This window comes from Lynx rufus, unplaced genomic scaffold, assembly GCF_022079265.1.
Source record: "Lynx rufus isolate CCGP_SWC_20201006 ecotype Redwood Valley unplaced genomic scaffold, mLynRuf1.p SCAF_2, whole genome shotgun sequence".
Taxonomy (NCBI): Eukaryota; Metazoa; Chordata; class Mammalia; order Carnivora; family Felidae; genus Lynx; species Lynx rufus.
Genome location: NW_025814834.1, coordinates 28,341,865 through 28,358,757, shown reverse-complemented (window position 1 = coordinate 28,358,757; position 16,893 = coordinate 28,341,865). Strand labels below are relative to the sequence as shown.

The 16,893-nt window shown below is 38.3% G+C and overlaps 1 protein-coding gene across 6 annotated transcripts in view; it reads right to left on the bottom strand.

Annotated features, from left to right (window-relative positions):
- PLEKHM3 (pleckstrin homology domain containing M3) overlaps nt 1–16,893 on the bottom strand; it is a 198,264-nt gene that overhangs the window by 79,201 nt on the left and 102,170 nt on the right. For all 6 annotated transcript variants that reach the window (XM_047082243.1, XM_047082242.1, XM_047082245.1 and 3 more), the window contains one exon: nt 28–91. In XM_047082243.1, coding sequence (XP_046938199.1) covers nt 28–91 — 64 coding nt within the window. The remainder of the gene's footprint in view (nt 1–27; nt 92–16,893) is intronic.

Sequence of the window (16,893 nt, the reverse complement as noted above, 5' to 3'; positions counted from 1 at the left end):
AATGAAATGGCCCTTCTGAGTGCTTACCTGCTGCAGATCAGCGAGGGAATACAGGTGGATCTGTTGAAGGAGGTATTCTCTGGGGAAAATTCTGAAAACAAGGACAGAAAGACAAATGAACTGTGTTGACTGCCACAAAACACACTTCCTGGTAAGTTTCAAAGTCTCATTCAAGATCCCTTTCCTCTACCTTCCTCCCTTTGCACCAACACTCCTCCTCCCAACAGTCTCTGAGGAAACTGTAACAATACCCACCCTTTTTCTTTCTAACAGATACTAAGATGGAAGTAAAAGTTTGGTCTTTGATTTTTTTTTTTTAATTCCTTAATGAGTTTATTTCAGGACAAAAAGAAGTAATGCTCTGTTTTTGTTTTTTTTTTTATTGAAGTGTAGCTGACACACAATATTCTATTAGTTTCAGGTATTTAACAAAGTGATTGAATAGTTATATACATTATGAAGTGATCATTGTGATAAATCTAACTACCATCTATCACCATACAAAGTTGTTATGTATTAGTAACTACATTTCCTGTGCTGTACATTGCACCACTGTGTCTTATTTTATAACTAGAAGTTTGTACCTTTTAATCCCCTTCCCATCTATCATCCTTTACCCCACCCCCTCCCCTCTGACAACCACCATATTATTCCCTGTGTGTCTTTGAGTCTGTTTCTGTTTTGTGTGCTTTTTTTTTAGTTTCCACATATAAGTGAAATCATACAGCATTGGTCTTTCTCTGTCCTATTTCACTTAGCATTATACCTTCTAGGTCCATCCATGTTTTTGCAAATGGGTAAGTTTCATTCTTTTTCATGGCTGGGTAATATTCCATTGTATGTAGATATTACCTCTTCTTAATCCATTCACCTACTGATGGACATTTAGGTTGCTTCCCTATCTTGGCTGTTAAAAATAATATTGCAATGAATGTAAGAGTGCATATTCTTTTCAAATTTTTTCTGTGGATAAATACCCAGAAGTGGAATTGCTGGATCATATGTTTTAGTTTTAGTTTTAATTTTTTGAGGAACTTCCATACTGTTTTCCATGGTGACTGCAGCAAATTACATTCCTATCAATAGTACACAAAGGTTCCCTTTTCTCCATATCTTCACCAACATATGTTACTTGTCTTTTTTATCCTAGCCATTCTGACAGATGTGAGGTGATGTCTCATGGTGGTCTTGATTTACATTTCCCTGATGATTAGTGATGTTGAGCATCTTTTCATGTGTCTGTTGGCCATCTGTATGTCATCTTTGGAGAAATGTCTTCAGATTCTTTGCCTATTTTTTAATTGATTTCTTTTTATGATATTGAATTGAGTTCTTTATATATTTTGGATATTAATCCCTTATCAGTTATGTAATTTGCATATCTCTTTTCCCATTCAGTAGGTTACCTTTTTGTTGATGGTTTTCTTCACTGTGCAAAAGTTTTTTAGTTTTATGTAGTCCCATTTGATTTTTTTGTTTGTTTTTGCCTTTGCTTTTGTTGCCTCTGCCTGAGGAGACAGATTCAAAAAAAAATAACGTTAAGATCAATGTCCAAGAACCTATTACCTATGTTTTCTTCTAGGAGTTTCGTGGTTTCAGGCCTTACATTTAAGTCTTTACTCCATTTTGAGTTTATTTTGTATATGATTTAAAAAAAATGGTCCAGTTTTCCCAACATCATTTATTGAGGAGATTGTCTTTTCCCCATTGTATGTTCTTGTTTCCTTTGTTGAACATTAATTGAACATCTAAGCATGGGTTTATTTCTGGATTTTCTCTTCTGTTCCATTAATTAATGCATTTATTTTTGTGCCACTGCCATTGTATTTTCATTATGATAGCTTTGTAGTATAGTTGGAGATCAGGGCTTTGTTCTTTCTGAAGATTGCTTTGGCTACGCAGGGTCTTTGTAGCTGCGTACAAATTTTAGGATTACCTGTTCTAGTTTTGTGAAAAATGGCTTAAGTATTTTCATAGGGATTCTACTGAATCTGCAGACTGTCGGTCAGATTTGGGTGTATGGACATTTTAACAATATTATTTGTTCCAGTCCATGGTATGTCTTTCCATTTATTTGTATTGGCTTCAATTTCTTTCATCGGTGTTTTACCATTCTCAGTGTACAGGTTTTTCATTTCCTCAATTAAAGTTATTCCTAGGTATTTTATTCTTGATGCAACTGTAAATGATATTGTTTTCATAATTTCTCTTTCTGATAGTTATTAGTGTATAGAATTGCAAAAGATTTCTGTATATTAATTTTGTTTCCTGCAACAGTACTGAATTAATTTATTAGTTCTAATCATTTTTTAGTGGAGTCTTTAGGGTTTTCTATACATAGTGTCATGTTATTTGCAAATAGTCACAGTTTTACTTCTCTTTTCCAATTTGGATGCCTTTTTTTTTTTTCTTGATTGTTATAGCTAGGACTTCCAATACTATGTTGAATAAAAGTGGTAAGATTGAGGGGCACCTGTGGGGCTCAGTTGGTTGAGCATCCAACTCTTGATATCGCCTTGGATCATGGTATTACAGTTGTGGGATCAAGCCCCACATCAGGCTCTGTGCTATGTGCAGCATTCTTAGGATTCTCTCTCTCTGCCCCAATAATTAATATAATTTGTTGTCAAATTGGCTAACATACAGTGTATACAGTGTGCTCTTGGTTTTGGGGGTAGATTCTCATGATTCATCGCTTACATACAACACCCAATGCTCGTCCCAACAAGTGTCCTCCTCAATTCCCATCACCCCTTTCCCCCTCTAACGCCCCCGCCCAAATCAACCCTCAGTTTGTTCTCTGTATTTTAGAGTTTCTTAAGGTTTGCCTCCCTCCCTCCCTCTCTGTTTTGTAACTATTTTTTCCCCTTCCCTTCCCCTAGGGTCTTCTGTTAAGTTTCTCAAGTTCCACATTTGAGTGAAAACATAATATCTGTCTTTCTCTGACTGACTTATTTAACTTAACATAGTACCCTCCAGTTTAATCCATATTGCTGAAAATGGCAGGATTTCATTCTTTCTCATTGCCAAGTAGTATTCCATTATATGTATAAACCACATCTTCTTTATCCATTCATCAGCTGATGGGACATTTAGGCTCTTTCCATAATTTAGCTATTTTTGAAAGTACTGCTATAAACATTGGGGTACATGTGCCCCTATGAATCAGCACTCCTGTATCCCTTGGATAAATTCCTGGTAGTGCTATTGCTGCGTCATAGGGTAGTTCTATTTTTAATTTTTTGAGGAACCTCCACACTGTTTTTCCAGAGTGGCAGCACCAGTTTGCATTCCCACCAACAGTGCAGGAGGGTTCTCATTTCTCCACATCCTCACCAGCATCTGTTGTTTTCTACGTTGTTAATTTTAGCCACTCTGACTGGTTTGAGGTGGTATCTCAATGTGGTTTTGATTTGTATTTCCCTGATGATGAGTGATGTTGAGCATGTTTTCATGTGTTGGTTGGCCATCTGGATGTCTTCTTTGGAGAAGTGTCTATTCATGTCTTCTCATTTCTTCACTGGATTATTGTTTCTTGAGTGTTGAGTTTGGTAAGGTCTTTATAGATTTTGGATACTAGCCCCTTATCTGATATGTCATTTGCAAATATCTTTTCCCATTCCATCAGTTGCCTTTTAGTTTTGTTGATTGTTTCCTTTGCATTGCAGAAGGTTTTTATCTTGATGAGGTCCCAGTAGTTCATTTTTGCTTTTATTTCCCTTGCCTTTGGAGACATGTTGAACAAGAAATTGCTGTGGCTGAGGTCAAAGAGGTTGTTGCCTGTTTTCTCCTCTAAGGTTTTGATGGTTTCCTGTCTCACATTTAGGTCTTTTATCCATTTTGAGTTTATTTTTGTGTATGGTGTAAGAAAGTGGTCCAGTTTCATTCTTCTGCATGTTACTGTCTAGTTTTCCCAGCACCATTTGCTAAAGAGACTGTCTTTTTTCCATTGGATACTCTTTCCTGCTTTGTCAAAGATTAGTTGGCCATACATTTGTGGGTCCAATTTTGGGTTCTCTATTCTATTCCATTGGTCTATGTGTCTGTTTTTGTGCCAATACCATACTGTCTTGATGATTACAGCTTTGTAGTAGAGGCTAAAGTCTGGGATTGTGATGCTTCCTGCTTTGGCTTTCTTTTTCAGCATAACTTTGGCTATTTGGGGTCTTTTGTGGTTCCATACAAATTTTAGGATTGTTTGTTCTAGCTCTGAGAAGAATGCCTGTGCAATTTTGATTGGGATTGTACTGAATGTATAAATTGCTTTGGGTAGTACTGACATTTTAACAATATTCTTCTAATCCATGAGTATGAAATGTTTTTCTATTTCTTTGTATCTTCTTCAATTTCCTTCATAAGTTTTCTATAGTTTTCAGCATACAGATCTTTTACCTCTTTGGTTAGGTTTATTCCTAGGTATTTTATGGTACTTGGTGCAATTGTAAATGGGATCAATTCCTTGATATCTCCGTTGCTTCATTATTGGTGTATAGAAATGCAACCGATTCCTGTACACTGATTTTATATCCTGCGACTTTGCTGAATTCATGTATCAGTTCTAGCAGCTTTTTGGTGGGATCTTTCGGGTTTTCCATGTAGAGTATCATGTCATCTGTGACAAAGTTTGGCTGCTTTGCCAATTTGGATGCCTTTTATTACATTTTGTTGTCTGATTGCTGAGGCTAGGACTTCCAACACTATGTTAAACAACAGTGGTGAGGTGAGAGTGCACATCCTTGTCATGTCCCTGATCTCAGGGGGAAAGCTCTCAATTTTTCCCCACTGAGGATATTAGCTGTGGGCTTTTCATATATGGCTTTTATGATGTTAAGGTAGGTTCCTTCTGTTCGGACTTTCTTGAGGGTTTTTATTAAGAAAGGATGCTGTATTTTGTCAAATGGTTTTTCTGAATCTATTGACAGGATCATATGGTTTTTATCCTTCCTTTTACTAATGCGATGTATCACATTGATTTGTGAATATTGAAACAGCCCTGCAGCCCAAGAATGAATCCCACTTGATCATGGTGAATAATTCTTTTAATACGCTGTTGAATTCAATTTGCTAGTATCTTGTTGAGATTTTCTGCATCCATGTTAATCAGGGATATTGGCCTGTAATTCTCCTTTTTTTTTGTGGGGTCTCTGTCTGGTTTGGGAATCAAGGTAATGCTGGCTTCATAGAATGAGTCCAGAAGCTTTCCTTCCATTTCCATTTTTTGGAACAGCTTAAGAAGGATAAATGTTAACTCTGCTTTAAGTCTGGTAGAATTACTCTGGGAAGCCATCTGGCCCAGGACTCTTTATTTGTTGGAAGATTTTTGAAAACTGATTCAATTTCTTCTAGACTAGTTATGGGTCTATTCAAGTTTTCTATTTCTTCCCATTTGAGTTTTGGTAGTGTGTGGATATCTAGGAATTTGTCCATTTCTTCCAGATTGTCCACTTTGTTGGCATACATTTTTTCATAGTATTCTCTGGTAATTGTTTGTATTTCTGTGGTGTTGGTTGTGATCTCTCTTTCATTCTTGTTTTATATATTTGGGTCCTCTCTTTTTTTCTTTTTGAGAAGTCTGACTAGGGGGTTATCAATTTTGTTTATTTTTTCAAAAAACCAGCTCTTAGTTTGATTGATCTGTTTAATGTGTTTTTTTGTTGTTTTTTGGGTTTTTTTTTTTTTTGGATTCTACATTGTTTCTGCTATAGTCTTTATTATTTCTCTTTTTCCGCTGGCCTTGGGGTTTCTTTGCTGTTGTGCTTCTAGTTCCTTTAGGTGTGCTGTCAGATTTTGTATTGGCGATTTTTCTTGTTTCTTGAGATAGGCCTGGATTGCAGTGTATTTTCCTCTTAGGACTTCTTTTGCTGCATGCCAAAGGGTTTGGACTGTTGTGTTTTCATTTTCATTTGTTTCCATATATTTTTAAATTTCTTCAATTGCCTGGTTGACCCATTCATTCTTTAGCAGGGTGTTCTTTAACCTCCATGCATTTGGAGGTTTTCCAAACTTTTTCTCATGGTTGATTTCAAGTTTCATAGCATTGTGATCTGAAAGTGTGCATGGTATGATCTCAATTCTTTTTGATTTATTGAGAGCTGTTTTGTGACCCAGTATGTAATCTATCCTGGAGAATGTTCCATGTGCACTCGAGAAGAATGTGTGTTCTGCTTTTGGATGAACAGTTCTGAATATATCTTTCCAGTCCATCTAGTCCAGTGTATCATTCAAGGTCACTGTTTCTTTATTGATTTTCTGCCTAGATGATCTGTCCATTGTTGTAAGTGGAGTATTAAAGTCACCTGTAGTTACTGCATTCTTATCAATAAGATTGTTTATGTTTGTGATTGATTTATATATACAGGTGTTCTCAAATTGGGTGCATAAACATTTGTAATTGTTAGCTCTTCTTGATGGATAGACCCTGTAATTATTATATAATGCCCTTCTTCATCTCTTGTTACAGCCTTTAGTTTAAAGTCTAGTTTGTCTGATATAAGTATGGCTACTCCAGCTTTCTTTTGACTTCCAGTAGCATGATAGATGGTTCCCCATCCCCTCACTTGCAATCTGAAGGTGTCCTCAGGTCTAAAATGAGTCTCTTATAGACAGCATGTAGATGAATCTTGTTTTTTATCTATTCTGATACCCTATGTCTTTTGTTTGGAGCATTTAGTCCATTTACATTCAGCGTTATTATTGAAAGATATGGATTTAGTGTCATTGTGTTATCTGTAGATTTCATGCTTGTGGTGAGGTTTCTGGACCTTTGCAGTCTTTACAGCATTCCACTCACAGACTCCCCCTTAAGATCTCTTGCAGGGTTGGTTTAGTGGTCACGAACTCCTTCAGTTTTTGTCTGTCTTGGAAAGCCTTTCTCTCTCCTATTCTGAATGACAACCTTGCTGGGTAAAGGATTCTTGGCTGCATATTTTTCCTATTCAGCACATTGAATATTTCCTGCCACTCCCTTCTGGCCTGCCAAGTTTCAGTGGACAGGTCCGCTACTACCCTTATGTGTCTACCCTTATAGGTTAAGGCCCATTTGTCCCTAGCTGCTTTCAGAATTCTCTCTTTATCTTTGTATTTTGCCAGTGTCACTGTAATATGTTGTGGAGACCTATTCTTGTTACATCTGAAGGGAGTTCTCTATGCCTCCTGGATTTGCATGTCTGCTTCCTTCCCCACATTGAGGAAGTCCTCAGCTATAATTTGTTCAAGTAAACCTTCTGCCCCTTTCTCTCTCTCTCTTCTTCTTCTGGAACTCCTATGATACAGATATTATTACGTTTCATTAAATCACTTAGTTCTCTAATTCTCCCCTCATGGTCTATTATTTTTTTTTATCTTTTTCTCAGCTTTATCATTTTCCATAATTTGAATAAAAGGTGTAAGAGTGAGGGGCGCCTGGGTAGCTCAATTGGTTGAACTTCCAACTCTTGATATTGGCTTGGGTCATGGTCTTGCAGTTGTGGGATCAAGCCCTGTCAGGCTCTGTGCTAGTGTGCAGCCTACTTGGGATTCTTTCTCTCTTTCTGCCCCTCCCCCCCATCAAAAGTAGACAAAGTAAACATTAAAAAATATTTTTTTAAAAAGTGGTGAGAGTGGGCATCTTTGTCTTGTGTCTGATCTTAAAGGAAAAGCTTTTAGCTTTTCACCATTGAGTATGACGTTATTTGTGGGTTTGTCATATATTGCTTTTATCATGTTGAGGTATGTTCCTTCTAGACTCACTTTGTTGAGTTTTTATCGTAAGTGGATGCTGAATTTTGTCATGCTTTTTCTGCATCTATTGAGATAATTATATAATTTTTATCCCTCTGTTTATGTGGTTTATCATGTGGATTATCTGTGTATTTTTGGATATTGAAACTTCCTTGAATCCCTGGAATAAATCCCGCTTGATCACTGCCTATTATCCTTTCAATATATTACTGAATTTGGTTTGCTAATATTTTGTTGAAGATACTTGTACGTATGTTCATCAGTGATACTGGCCTGTAATTTTCTTTTCTTCCTTTTTCTTTTTCTTTTATTTTTCTTTTCTTTCCTTTCTCTTTTCTTTCTTTTCTTTCTTTCTTTCTTTCTTTCTTTCTTTCTTTCTTTCTTCCTTCCTTCCTTCCTTCCTTCCTTCCTTCCTTCCTTTCTTTCTTGACCGTCTTTGTCTGGTTTTGGTATTAGGGTAATGCTGGCCTCGTAGAATGTGTTTGGAAGTATTCTTTCTCTTCTATTTTTTTTTTTTTTTTGGCAATAGTTTGAGAAGGATAGGTGTTAACTCTTTTTTAATGTTTAGTAGAATTCACCTATGAAGCCATCTGGTACTGGACTTTTATTTGCTGGAAATTTTTGATTACTGATTCAATTTCACTATTTATAATTTGTCTATTCAGATCTTGCATTTCTTCTTGATTCAGTCTTAGAAGATTGGGCATTTCTTGGAATTTATCCTGACCTTTGACTCTAATGCAATCCACGGTGGGTTAGAACATCAGGTTTCTTGCACTAGCTGTGTCTCTCACAGGTTGTGTCATCTCAGACAAATCCTAAAACCCACCTAGCTCCAGCTTCTTCAATGTTTAATAAAGACTACTGAACATGATGTCTTTAAATATCTTTCCAGTTCTATGCCTAAATTACTAGATTATGGAATTGAGAAAATCGGTGTGGCAACCTGTGTGTCTTTGTCTAGAGGGTTTTATGGCTTTCTTTAATGGGGACAATGGTGCTTGATATCACATTAATGAACTATCCTCTTGCATATATCATGATGAATTTTAGTGCATAGGTACAGATGGGATTAATGGGGTGAAATATTTCAAATTGGGATTCCCTGACAGAGTCTAATATATTTAGCTGCTGTCAATTTACAGTATCTGGATAAATGACTGTGAACAGAGAAAAAAAACAATGGATTATGGACAAAAATCATACCAAAGTATAGACGGTTAGAACCCTCCCGACCAACACACATACATCCCAAAATAAAACTCATGGTGCCAGCATTTTTTTGTCTTTTGTGGTACTGTGCGATTTTTTTTGTATCCTAAATGAAACAACCAATTTATTCAATTAACGTTTATAACTGTCCTCTATATACCAAACACTGTGCCAGGCACTAGGTGGAAAATTGTGAATAAGACATTCCCAGTAATAAGCCAAGGAGAGTTAAGTCAAGTGAGGAAAAGATATATAAACTGTTAATTGAGAATGGTAAGTTATGCACAGGATACATATTTTTAGAATGGTCAGGCATGTTTGACCCCAACCCTGACTGTCTATTAAAATCACTTGGGGGAGATTTTAGAAAATAATGGGGCATAAACATGGGTAGAACTCAGAAATCAGTGTTAAACGAAACAAAAATTCTCCTGGTGATTAGTGCAGCCAAGGTTTAGAATCCCTGAGCTAATATCCAGCTCACTGGGAAATTTATTATTCAGTCTTTCAATTATGCATGCATTAATAGACAAATCCTAGAGATTAAATCATTCCTTCATCCTTCCATTCATCTTTCTATCTATCCAATACTGATTAAGCACAACTATGTGTCAGCCACTGTACTAAGCCACTGAAGAAAGGGCACCTGTTAGATAAATTCCTTCCCCCATGGAGTCTGGTACAGGCATATGCTTGTTTGGAGTTCTCCTAGTAAGTATGATAGGCTCTGAAAAATTCTGCTAAAATGCCCTGTTTTGTCCACAGAAATGAGAATAGACTGAGTGAATGGCAAGGCACTTATATTCTAGGAAATGCATTATAGTACCTGAGGCTGGACTCTTCATCTCTAATGGTTCAGGGCCACACCTGTGGCAGGAAGGGGGTACACATTCCAAGCCCAGGTGGGTAGGTTATGGGGAAAGTGCCTATTCCTCCACGTGAGGGATAAGTTTCCCTACTACAGACAGGCTCCTTGTTGTGGAAGGTAGACCACTTCCATTTTCAAAAACACGCATACCAGACAGAGATGATTGAGAGATGTATTCCTCCTGGCACCCTATAGTATTAAGCACCAATAACAGTAAGAAAAACCCACTGGGGGCTGGGCACTTGACATACATCATCATTTCTTTTCTTTCTTTCCTTCTTTTTTTTTTTAAGAGTTTTATTTATTTAAGTAATCTCTATACCCAACATGGGCCTCGAACCCACGACCCTGAGATTAAGAGCCACATGCTCCTCCAATTGAGCCAGCCAGGTGCCCCGACATACATCATCATTTAACTTAATTCTCACAACTGCCCTACATGTAAGTATAGCCTCCATTTTATGTGAGAAAAAACTGATGCTCTGAGGCAAAGACTAATTTGTCCAAAGTCACAAATCTGAGATTCAAGGTCAGGACTTTCTAACTCCAAAGGCCTGTACTCCTTCCACTTTCTTGAAGGTGGGAGTAGAGGAAAGAGGGAGGCAGGCTGACTATCTAATTTAGCTATATAATGCATGTCTCTTGTAGGTAGATGTTATTGCTACTTAGGCCAGAAGCAATATATAGCCATTTATACATTTTTAAGCAGGAAAGTGACACTGATATACTCTGTCATGCCCAATTTCTGAAGGCAGTAGAGATTATGGGCAGACTGCAGGCAGAGATAGTCCCGACAGGTATTTGAGAGTCTATTTTAGGGTAACCACAGGAGGACAGTGAAAGTGGGGGATAGGTAACAGGAGACCTTTTGGATGAAGAATTGACAATGTTTAGAATCTGTGAAAGAGGAGAAAGGAATCAAAAGAGAGTGAAGTAACTAGCTTGGGTGACAGGATGGTGATGTCACTGGCCTACACAGGGCAGGCTGTCAGGGCAGGGGATACAGAACTGAGTTTCACACGTGCTGAATATAGAGTGCTTGTAGGAGAGCCAGCAAATATGGGCCTTGGAAATATGGGATGAAGAGATGTGGAATACTCCAGGGCATTTCTGACATCAGCACAGAGGTGACAGTTAAAGCTGTGGGAATGGATGGGATGGACCTAGAAGGGAACTGAATAGGAAGGGGCATAGCAGGGAAAGGCATTGTTATTTGTTTTCCTTACACTTCCTGGAATTATCTAAAGTACACTTTGGCATTCTGCAATTTTTCTTCTGCTTGAAAAATTGTTTTAAAAATAACCAGCACGTTTACAGGTTTCTAACATTTCCTCTATTTGTGAAATGTTTATAACCCTCATGTACTTCACCTGGCTACCCCGATGTTAACATCGTACACAACCATGGTGCATTGACCAAACCTAAGAAAGGAAACATTATGCAAATTATAGACTTTATTCAAATTTCACCAATTGTCTAATGTCCTTTTTTCTAGTCAAGGATCCAATCTGAATACAACATTGCATTTATAGTTTCCTATTTATATATAATGTAAGCATTTGCAGGAAAACTTGAGACCTAAAGATACATGCCAAATAGGAAACCTAGGACGCAGTCTTAGAGTGGGGCAGCTAGTGTAGCAACATATGATAGTCCAATAAGGGGACATGGAATGTTTGAGCATGGCTCAATGGGAGGAATAATCTTTAAACAGCAAATGCTTAATAATGAAATCCCTTAAATAAAGTAAAATGAAAGCAATGTGTCAGAAGGGCTAAGAAATGGAGACAGAGTGAATCAAGTAGGTAGGCTGGAAAATCATTTCAAGATTAGCTTCTACCTCTTCCGTTGGTTTGCACAAACGTAGGTCAGCCGGACACTGTGGGAGAAGGAAACTGACTGAAATGGACCTTAGCAGGAACAAACACAGGGCAGGGTCATCTCGATGTTTTGCCACTTAGTCCTTCCTGCTCTAAAATCCTAAGACTTCTATGACAGAGTACACAGGATGTAAGAAATAATTATAAACTTACAAATCAAATCGTACTGGTAGACTCTTCCTAGAGTACTACAGCCAGTCCGTTCATTAACCAGTTAACAACTTACTGAGTGCATACAACAAGCCAGGTGTTGTGCTAAGGGCTGGAGATGAATGTGTCAATGAACACAGTTGATGAGCAATGACTTCCAGATTCTCCTTATTGGGCTAGGTCCTTCTTGCTTCCAAACACTGCTCATTAACTACCACTCCTCTTCTCACAATAACTAACCAACTTTGAGCACGGTCATCTAACATTATTTGTACTGCTAAAGTTATCTATGTGTTTAATGTTTCTGGGTGTGAATATATTTCACGTTTGTCTTCTCTCCCCGCAGAAGCACCTCATCTACTGTCTCCTCTCTACCACCTGTCAGTGTCTACTACTATAATTTATACGGGGTCGGTCATAACAGACACAAAGAACTAGAAAATGCAATATATGCAGAAAAGATAAAGGAACTAAGCCGAGTGTGTCTGGAGAAGATGTGTTCAGGAGATATGGTGGTGGCCACAAAATCCACAGGCTTTTAAGACGATAATGCCAATCAGCTTTTCTTTTCCCTCAGGATGGCAATTGTAGCACAAAAGCACTAAAGTCAAATACGACCGTAAATTTCCTGAGAGGGAAGACTGAGAGGTATTAAAATGTATCTCCTTACTGGTGCTTTTTAATGTAAATTAAAAAAAAATTTTTTTCCAGCCATTTAGAAGTAGGAACACACTCTTGTGCTTAGAGAAGGTAAGGGTTTCAAAGGCAGGGCCAGATATCAGGCTGTTCTTCTTTCTCACTGCCTCCCATCTTCACGGCAGGTTGGGTTTGCAAGACAGTCTCTGAAAATCTCCTTTAGGCAGACCATCCAAAGGGAAGCAAGGGGGTAAATAATAACATAAAAGCGAAGCCCAGGAAAGCGCCTGCAACTTCCCATCAGGGTGACACCAAGGGCTCTTCCCTGCTGTGGTTTACGTGGGCAAGTTGGCTCAATCGACCAAGCTCTTTAGGAAATGGACGGAACGAGTTGGGACTCCCAGGGGCCAGTTTCCCTTACACTCTGAGTACTAAAAGGGACTGCAGAGGACCTGTGGACCCAGTGTGTGCTTGGGTAGCAGTAAACTGCCTCACGCAGAGCTGCCTAGGGGATGCAGAGAAAAGTTCACAGCCACTTCAGGGACCCCTGGGGGAGTGATTCATATCCAGGAGGCAAAGCCGGGTGTTCCTTTAAGATAGTCATGTCAGCATTAATTTTACTATTAATGTATTCAATAAAGAATGGATGATTATTTGCATTTCGTCAGAAAACACTACTTGTGATCATCATACCTCCCAGTGAATTTAATGCAAATGAAATCCAACCTTACAACCTCTATGACTTGTCACTGTGGTAAAAACCTAAAATCAGCATATGTTTCAATGCAATAAATAGATGCAGGGTACGTAATATGTGACGGGCATTGTGCTAGGCCCTGGAGCTTTGGAGAAAACATGGCTTTTTAATAGCAAAGAATATGCAGACAAGTGGGATACACGGGCAAGTAAGCAAATGGCTCCAGTTCACAAGGCGGAGTGCTGAGACCGGGAGACATACCTGCAGGGGTGAGGGAAACCTGCAGAGCACCTGCTCGGGAAGGCCTCAGAGAACTGCCCATTGGTAATCTGAAGGTGTGGAAGGAGGGGAGTTCTAGGTGGAGGGAGCAGCACGTGTGACAGCACAGAGGCCAGTGTGAGCAAAGTGCTCTCAGGGGACCGGCTGTGTGGGAGGAAGAAAGAGCAGTGCACATGTACAGATGGGTAGGAGCTTAGAAAGGCAGGGCAGAGCCAGAAACGAGAGGTCTCCCAATGCCTTGCTACACATCTACCTCAAAAGAGATGGGGCTGCCACAGAAGTGCAGGAGGACAGCATGGTTAGATCTGTGACTTTAAAAGAACCCCGGCAGCAGAAGGGGATGGGGGAGAGACAGAGGGATGGACAACTTTTTTGTAAATTAGGCGAGAAATGATGGGGGCCTGGACAGAATTTAAATGGCTACTCTGGGGTTGTAGAGAGTGGGCTTGCCACAAGATAGATTTCTGTAGAAGAATCCACAGGTCATGCTGACTAACAGGAAGTGAAGGCCAGGAAGGAGCCTGGGATTATTCAGTTTTCCGGCTAGGTCCACTAGGTAAATGGCATGGCCACTTACCGGCATAGGGAACAAGGAAGAGGAATGGTCTTTGCGCAACAGGTAGCTCAGTTGGGGCAGAGGACTAGAACTGTTTGCAGAATGTCCAGGAAAAGTCCAGGAGTCCAGGCAGGAGATTTGTGTGCCCTTAGCCTACAGGTGTTAGGTGAAGCCATAAGTGCTAGCCCAGGACAGCACATATTAGAAAAACAGAAAACCCAGACTGGATCCTGGCAGAACAGTATTAGTTAGGGAGTGGATGCGGGAAGAAGACTGGGAAGGAGCAGGTGATAGGAGGGAGAAAAAGCAGAAGAGCCAGGAGCAGCAAAGCCAAGAAAGGAGAGAATTTCAAGAAGGAAAAAGAGGGTCAGTGGCATCCAAGGCAGTGGAGAGGTCAAATAATATGAGTAAGACTGTCACAAAGCTCGAGAAGTTTCTGCTGGATTTGGCAAATGGGAATCATTAGCGACCTGGAACGAACTGATTTCAGGAGAGGAAGAGGGAAGTCAGATTGCAGAGGGGTGAAGGACTATGGATTACTCTTTAAAGAAGTAGCCCTTAAAAAAAGAGAAACTTGGCCATAGGTAAAAAAAAAAAAAAAAAAAAAAAGGAGGTAGGACTAAGAAGGGATCTTTTCCTTTTTTAAACAAGAAAATGTATTATTTCAATTAGAAAAACCTTTTTAATTGTCATTAATATACAATATTAGTTGCAGGTATGTAACAAAGTAATTCAACATTACATAAATTAGAAAATAAGCACTTAAAAATCTAGTTACTGTCTGTCACCACACATTGTCATTAAAATTTTAATTCCCTATGCTGTATTTTACATCTCTGTGACTTATTTACAACTGGAAATTTGTGCCTCTTAATCCTCTTCACCTGTTTCACCCTTCCACCCTCTCTTTAGCAACCACCAATTAGTTTGTTTCCATTTTTTGTTTATTCTTTTGTTTTATTTTTTAGATTCTACATGTAAGTGAAATCATGGTACTTGTCTTTCTCCGGCTTATTTCACTTAGCATAATGACCTCTACATCCATCCATGTTGTCACAAATGGCAATATTTCTCCAGGTGACCCCAAGATTTCATTTAAAAAACATTTCTTTTAATTTTTTTAATGTTTTATTTATGTTTTGAGAGACAGACAGACAGACAGAATCCACAAAGCAGGCTCCAGGCTCTGAGCTGTCAGCACAGAGCCTGATGCGGGGCTCGAACCTGTGAACCACGAGGTCATGACCTGAGCCAAAGTCAGATGCTTAACTGACTGAGCCACACAGGCGCCCCAACCAAAATTTCATTTTTGAAATCAGATTATGGCTGAGTAATATTCCACTTTGTGTATGTATACCACAATTTCTTTATCCATTCATCCACTGATAGACACTTCAGTGGTTTCCATATCTTGGCTACTATAAATAATGCTGTAATGAACACAGGGGTACATACATCTTTTTGAATTTTCATTTTCTTCAGATAGATACCCAGAAATGGAATTGCTGGATCATCTGATTTTAGTTCTATTTTGAATTTCTGGAGGAACCTTTTTACTCTTTTCCACAGTGGTTGCAACAAGTACATTCCCACCAACACTGCATAAGGGATCCCTTTTTTCTATATCTTTGCTAACATTTTTTATTTCTTGTATTGATACTAGCCACTCTGAAAGGTATGATATCTTCCTATGGTTTTGATTTACATTTCCCTGATGATTAGTGATGTTGAGCATCTTTTCATGTGTCTGTTGGTTATCTGTATGTCTTCTTTAAAAAATATATCTATTTTAGGTGCTTTGTCCATTTTTTCATCAGGTTTTTTTTTTATACTAATGAGTTATTTATATATTTTGGATATTGATCCCTTATTTGCAAATATCTTCTCCCATTCAGTAGGTTACCTTTCCATTTCATTAATGGCTTCCTTTGTGGGGCAAAAGCTTTTTAGTTTGATATTGTCCCAATTGTTTGTTTTTGCTTTGTTTTTTATCAACTGAGAAAACCGATCCAAAAAAATAGCTAAGACTGATGTCCAAAAGTTGACTGCCTACGTTTTCTTCTAGGAGTTTTATGGTTTCAGGTCTTACATTTAAGTCTTTAATTCATTTTGTTTATTTTTTGTATATGGTGTAAGAACGTGGTCCAATTTTCTAGGCACCATTTATTGAGACTGTCTTTTCCCTATTGTATATTCTTACCTTCTTTGTTGTAGATTAGTTGACCATATGAGTGGGTTTATTTCTGGGCTATTCTGTTTTATTGATCTATGTGTCTGTTTTTTGTGCTAATACCATGCTGTTTTGATGATTATAGCTTTGTAATATAGTTTGAAATCAGGAGGCATGATACCTCAAGATTGTTTTTGCTACTCTAGGTCTTTTGCTATTCCATACAAATTTTAGGTTTATTTGTTCTAGTTCTGTGAAAAATGCCACTGGTATTGTGACAGGGGTTGCACTGAATCTGTACGTTGCTTTGGGTAGTAAGAACATTTTAACAACATTCTTTCAAACCTTGAGCACAGTATATTCTTCTATTGTGTCATCCTCAGTTTCTCTCTTTAGGGTATTTCACCTTCTTGGTTAAATTTATTCCCATGTATTTTATTCTTCTTAATACACTTGTAAATGGGATTGTTTTCCTAATTTCTCTTTCTGATTGTTTGTTAATGCATAATATTGCAACAGATTTCCATATATTAATTTTGTATCCTGCAACAGTACTGAATTCATTTATTCTAACAGTTTTGTAGTGGAGTCTGTAGGGTCTAGCACAGGTTTACTTCCTCTTTTCCAATTTGGATACCTTTTATTTCTTTTTTCTTGTGGGAGTGCTGTAACTAAAACTGCTAACACAATGTTGAATAAAAGTGGTGAGAGTGGGCATCTTTGTCT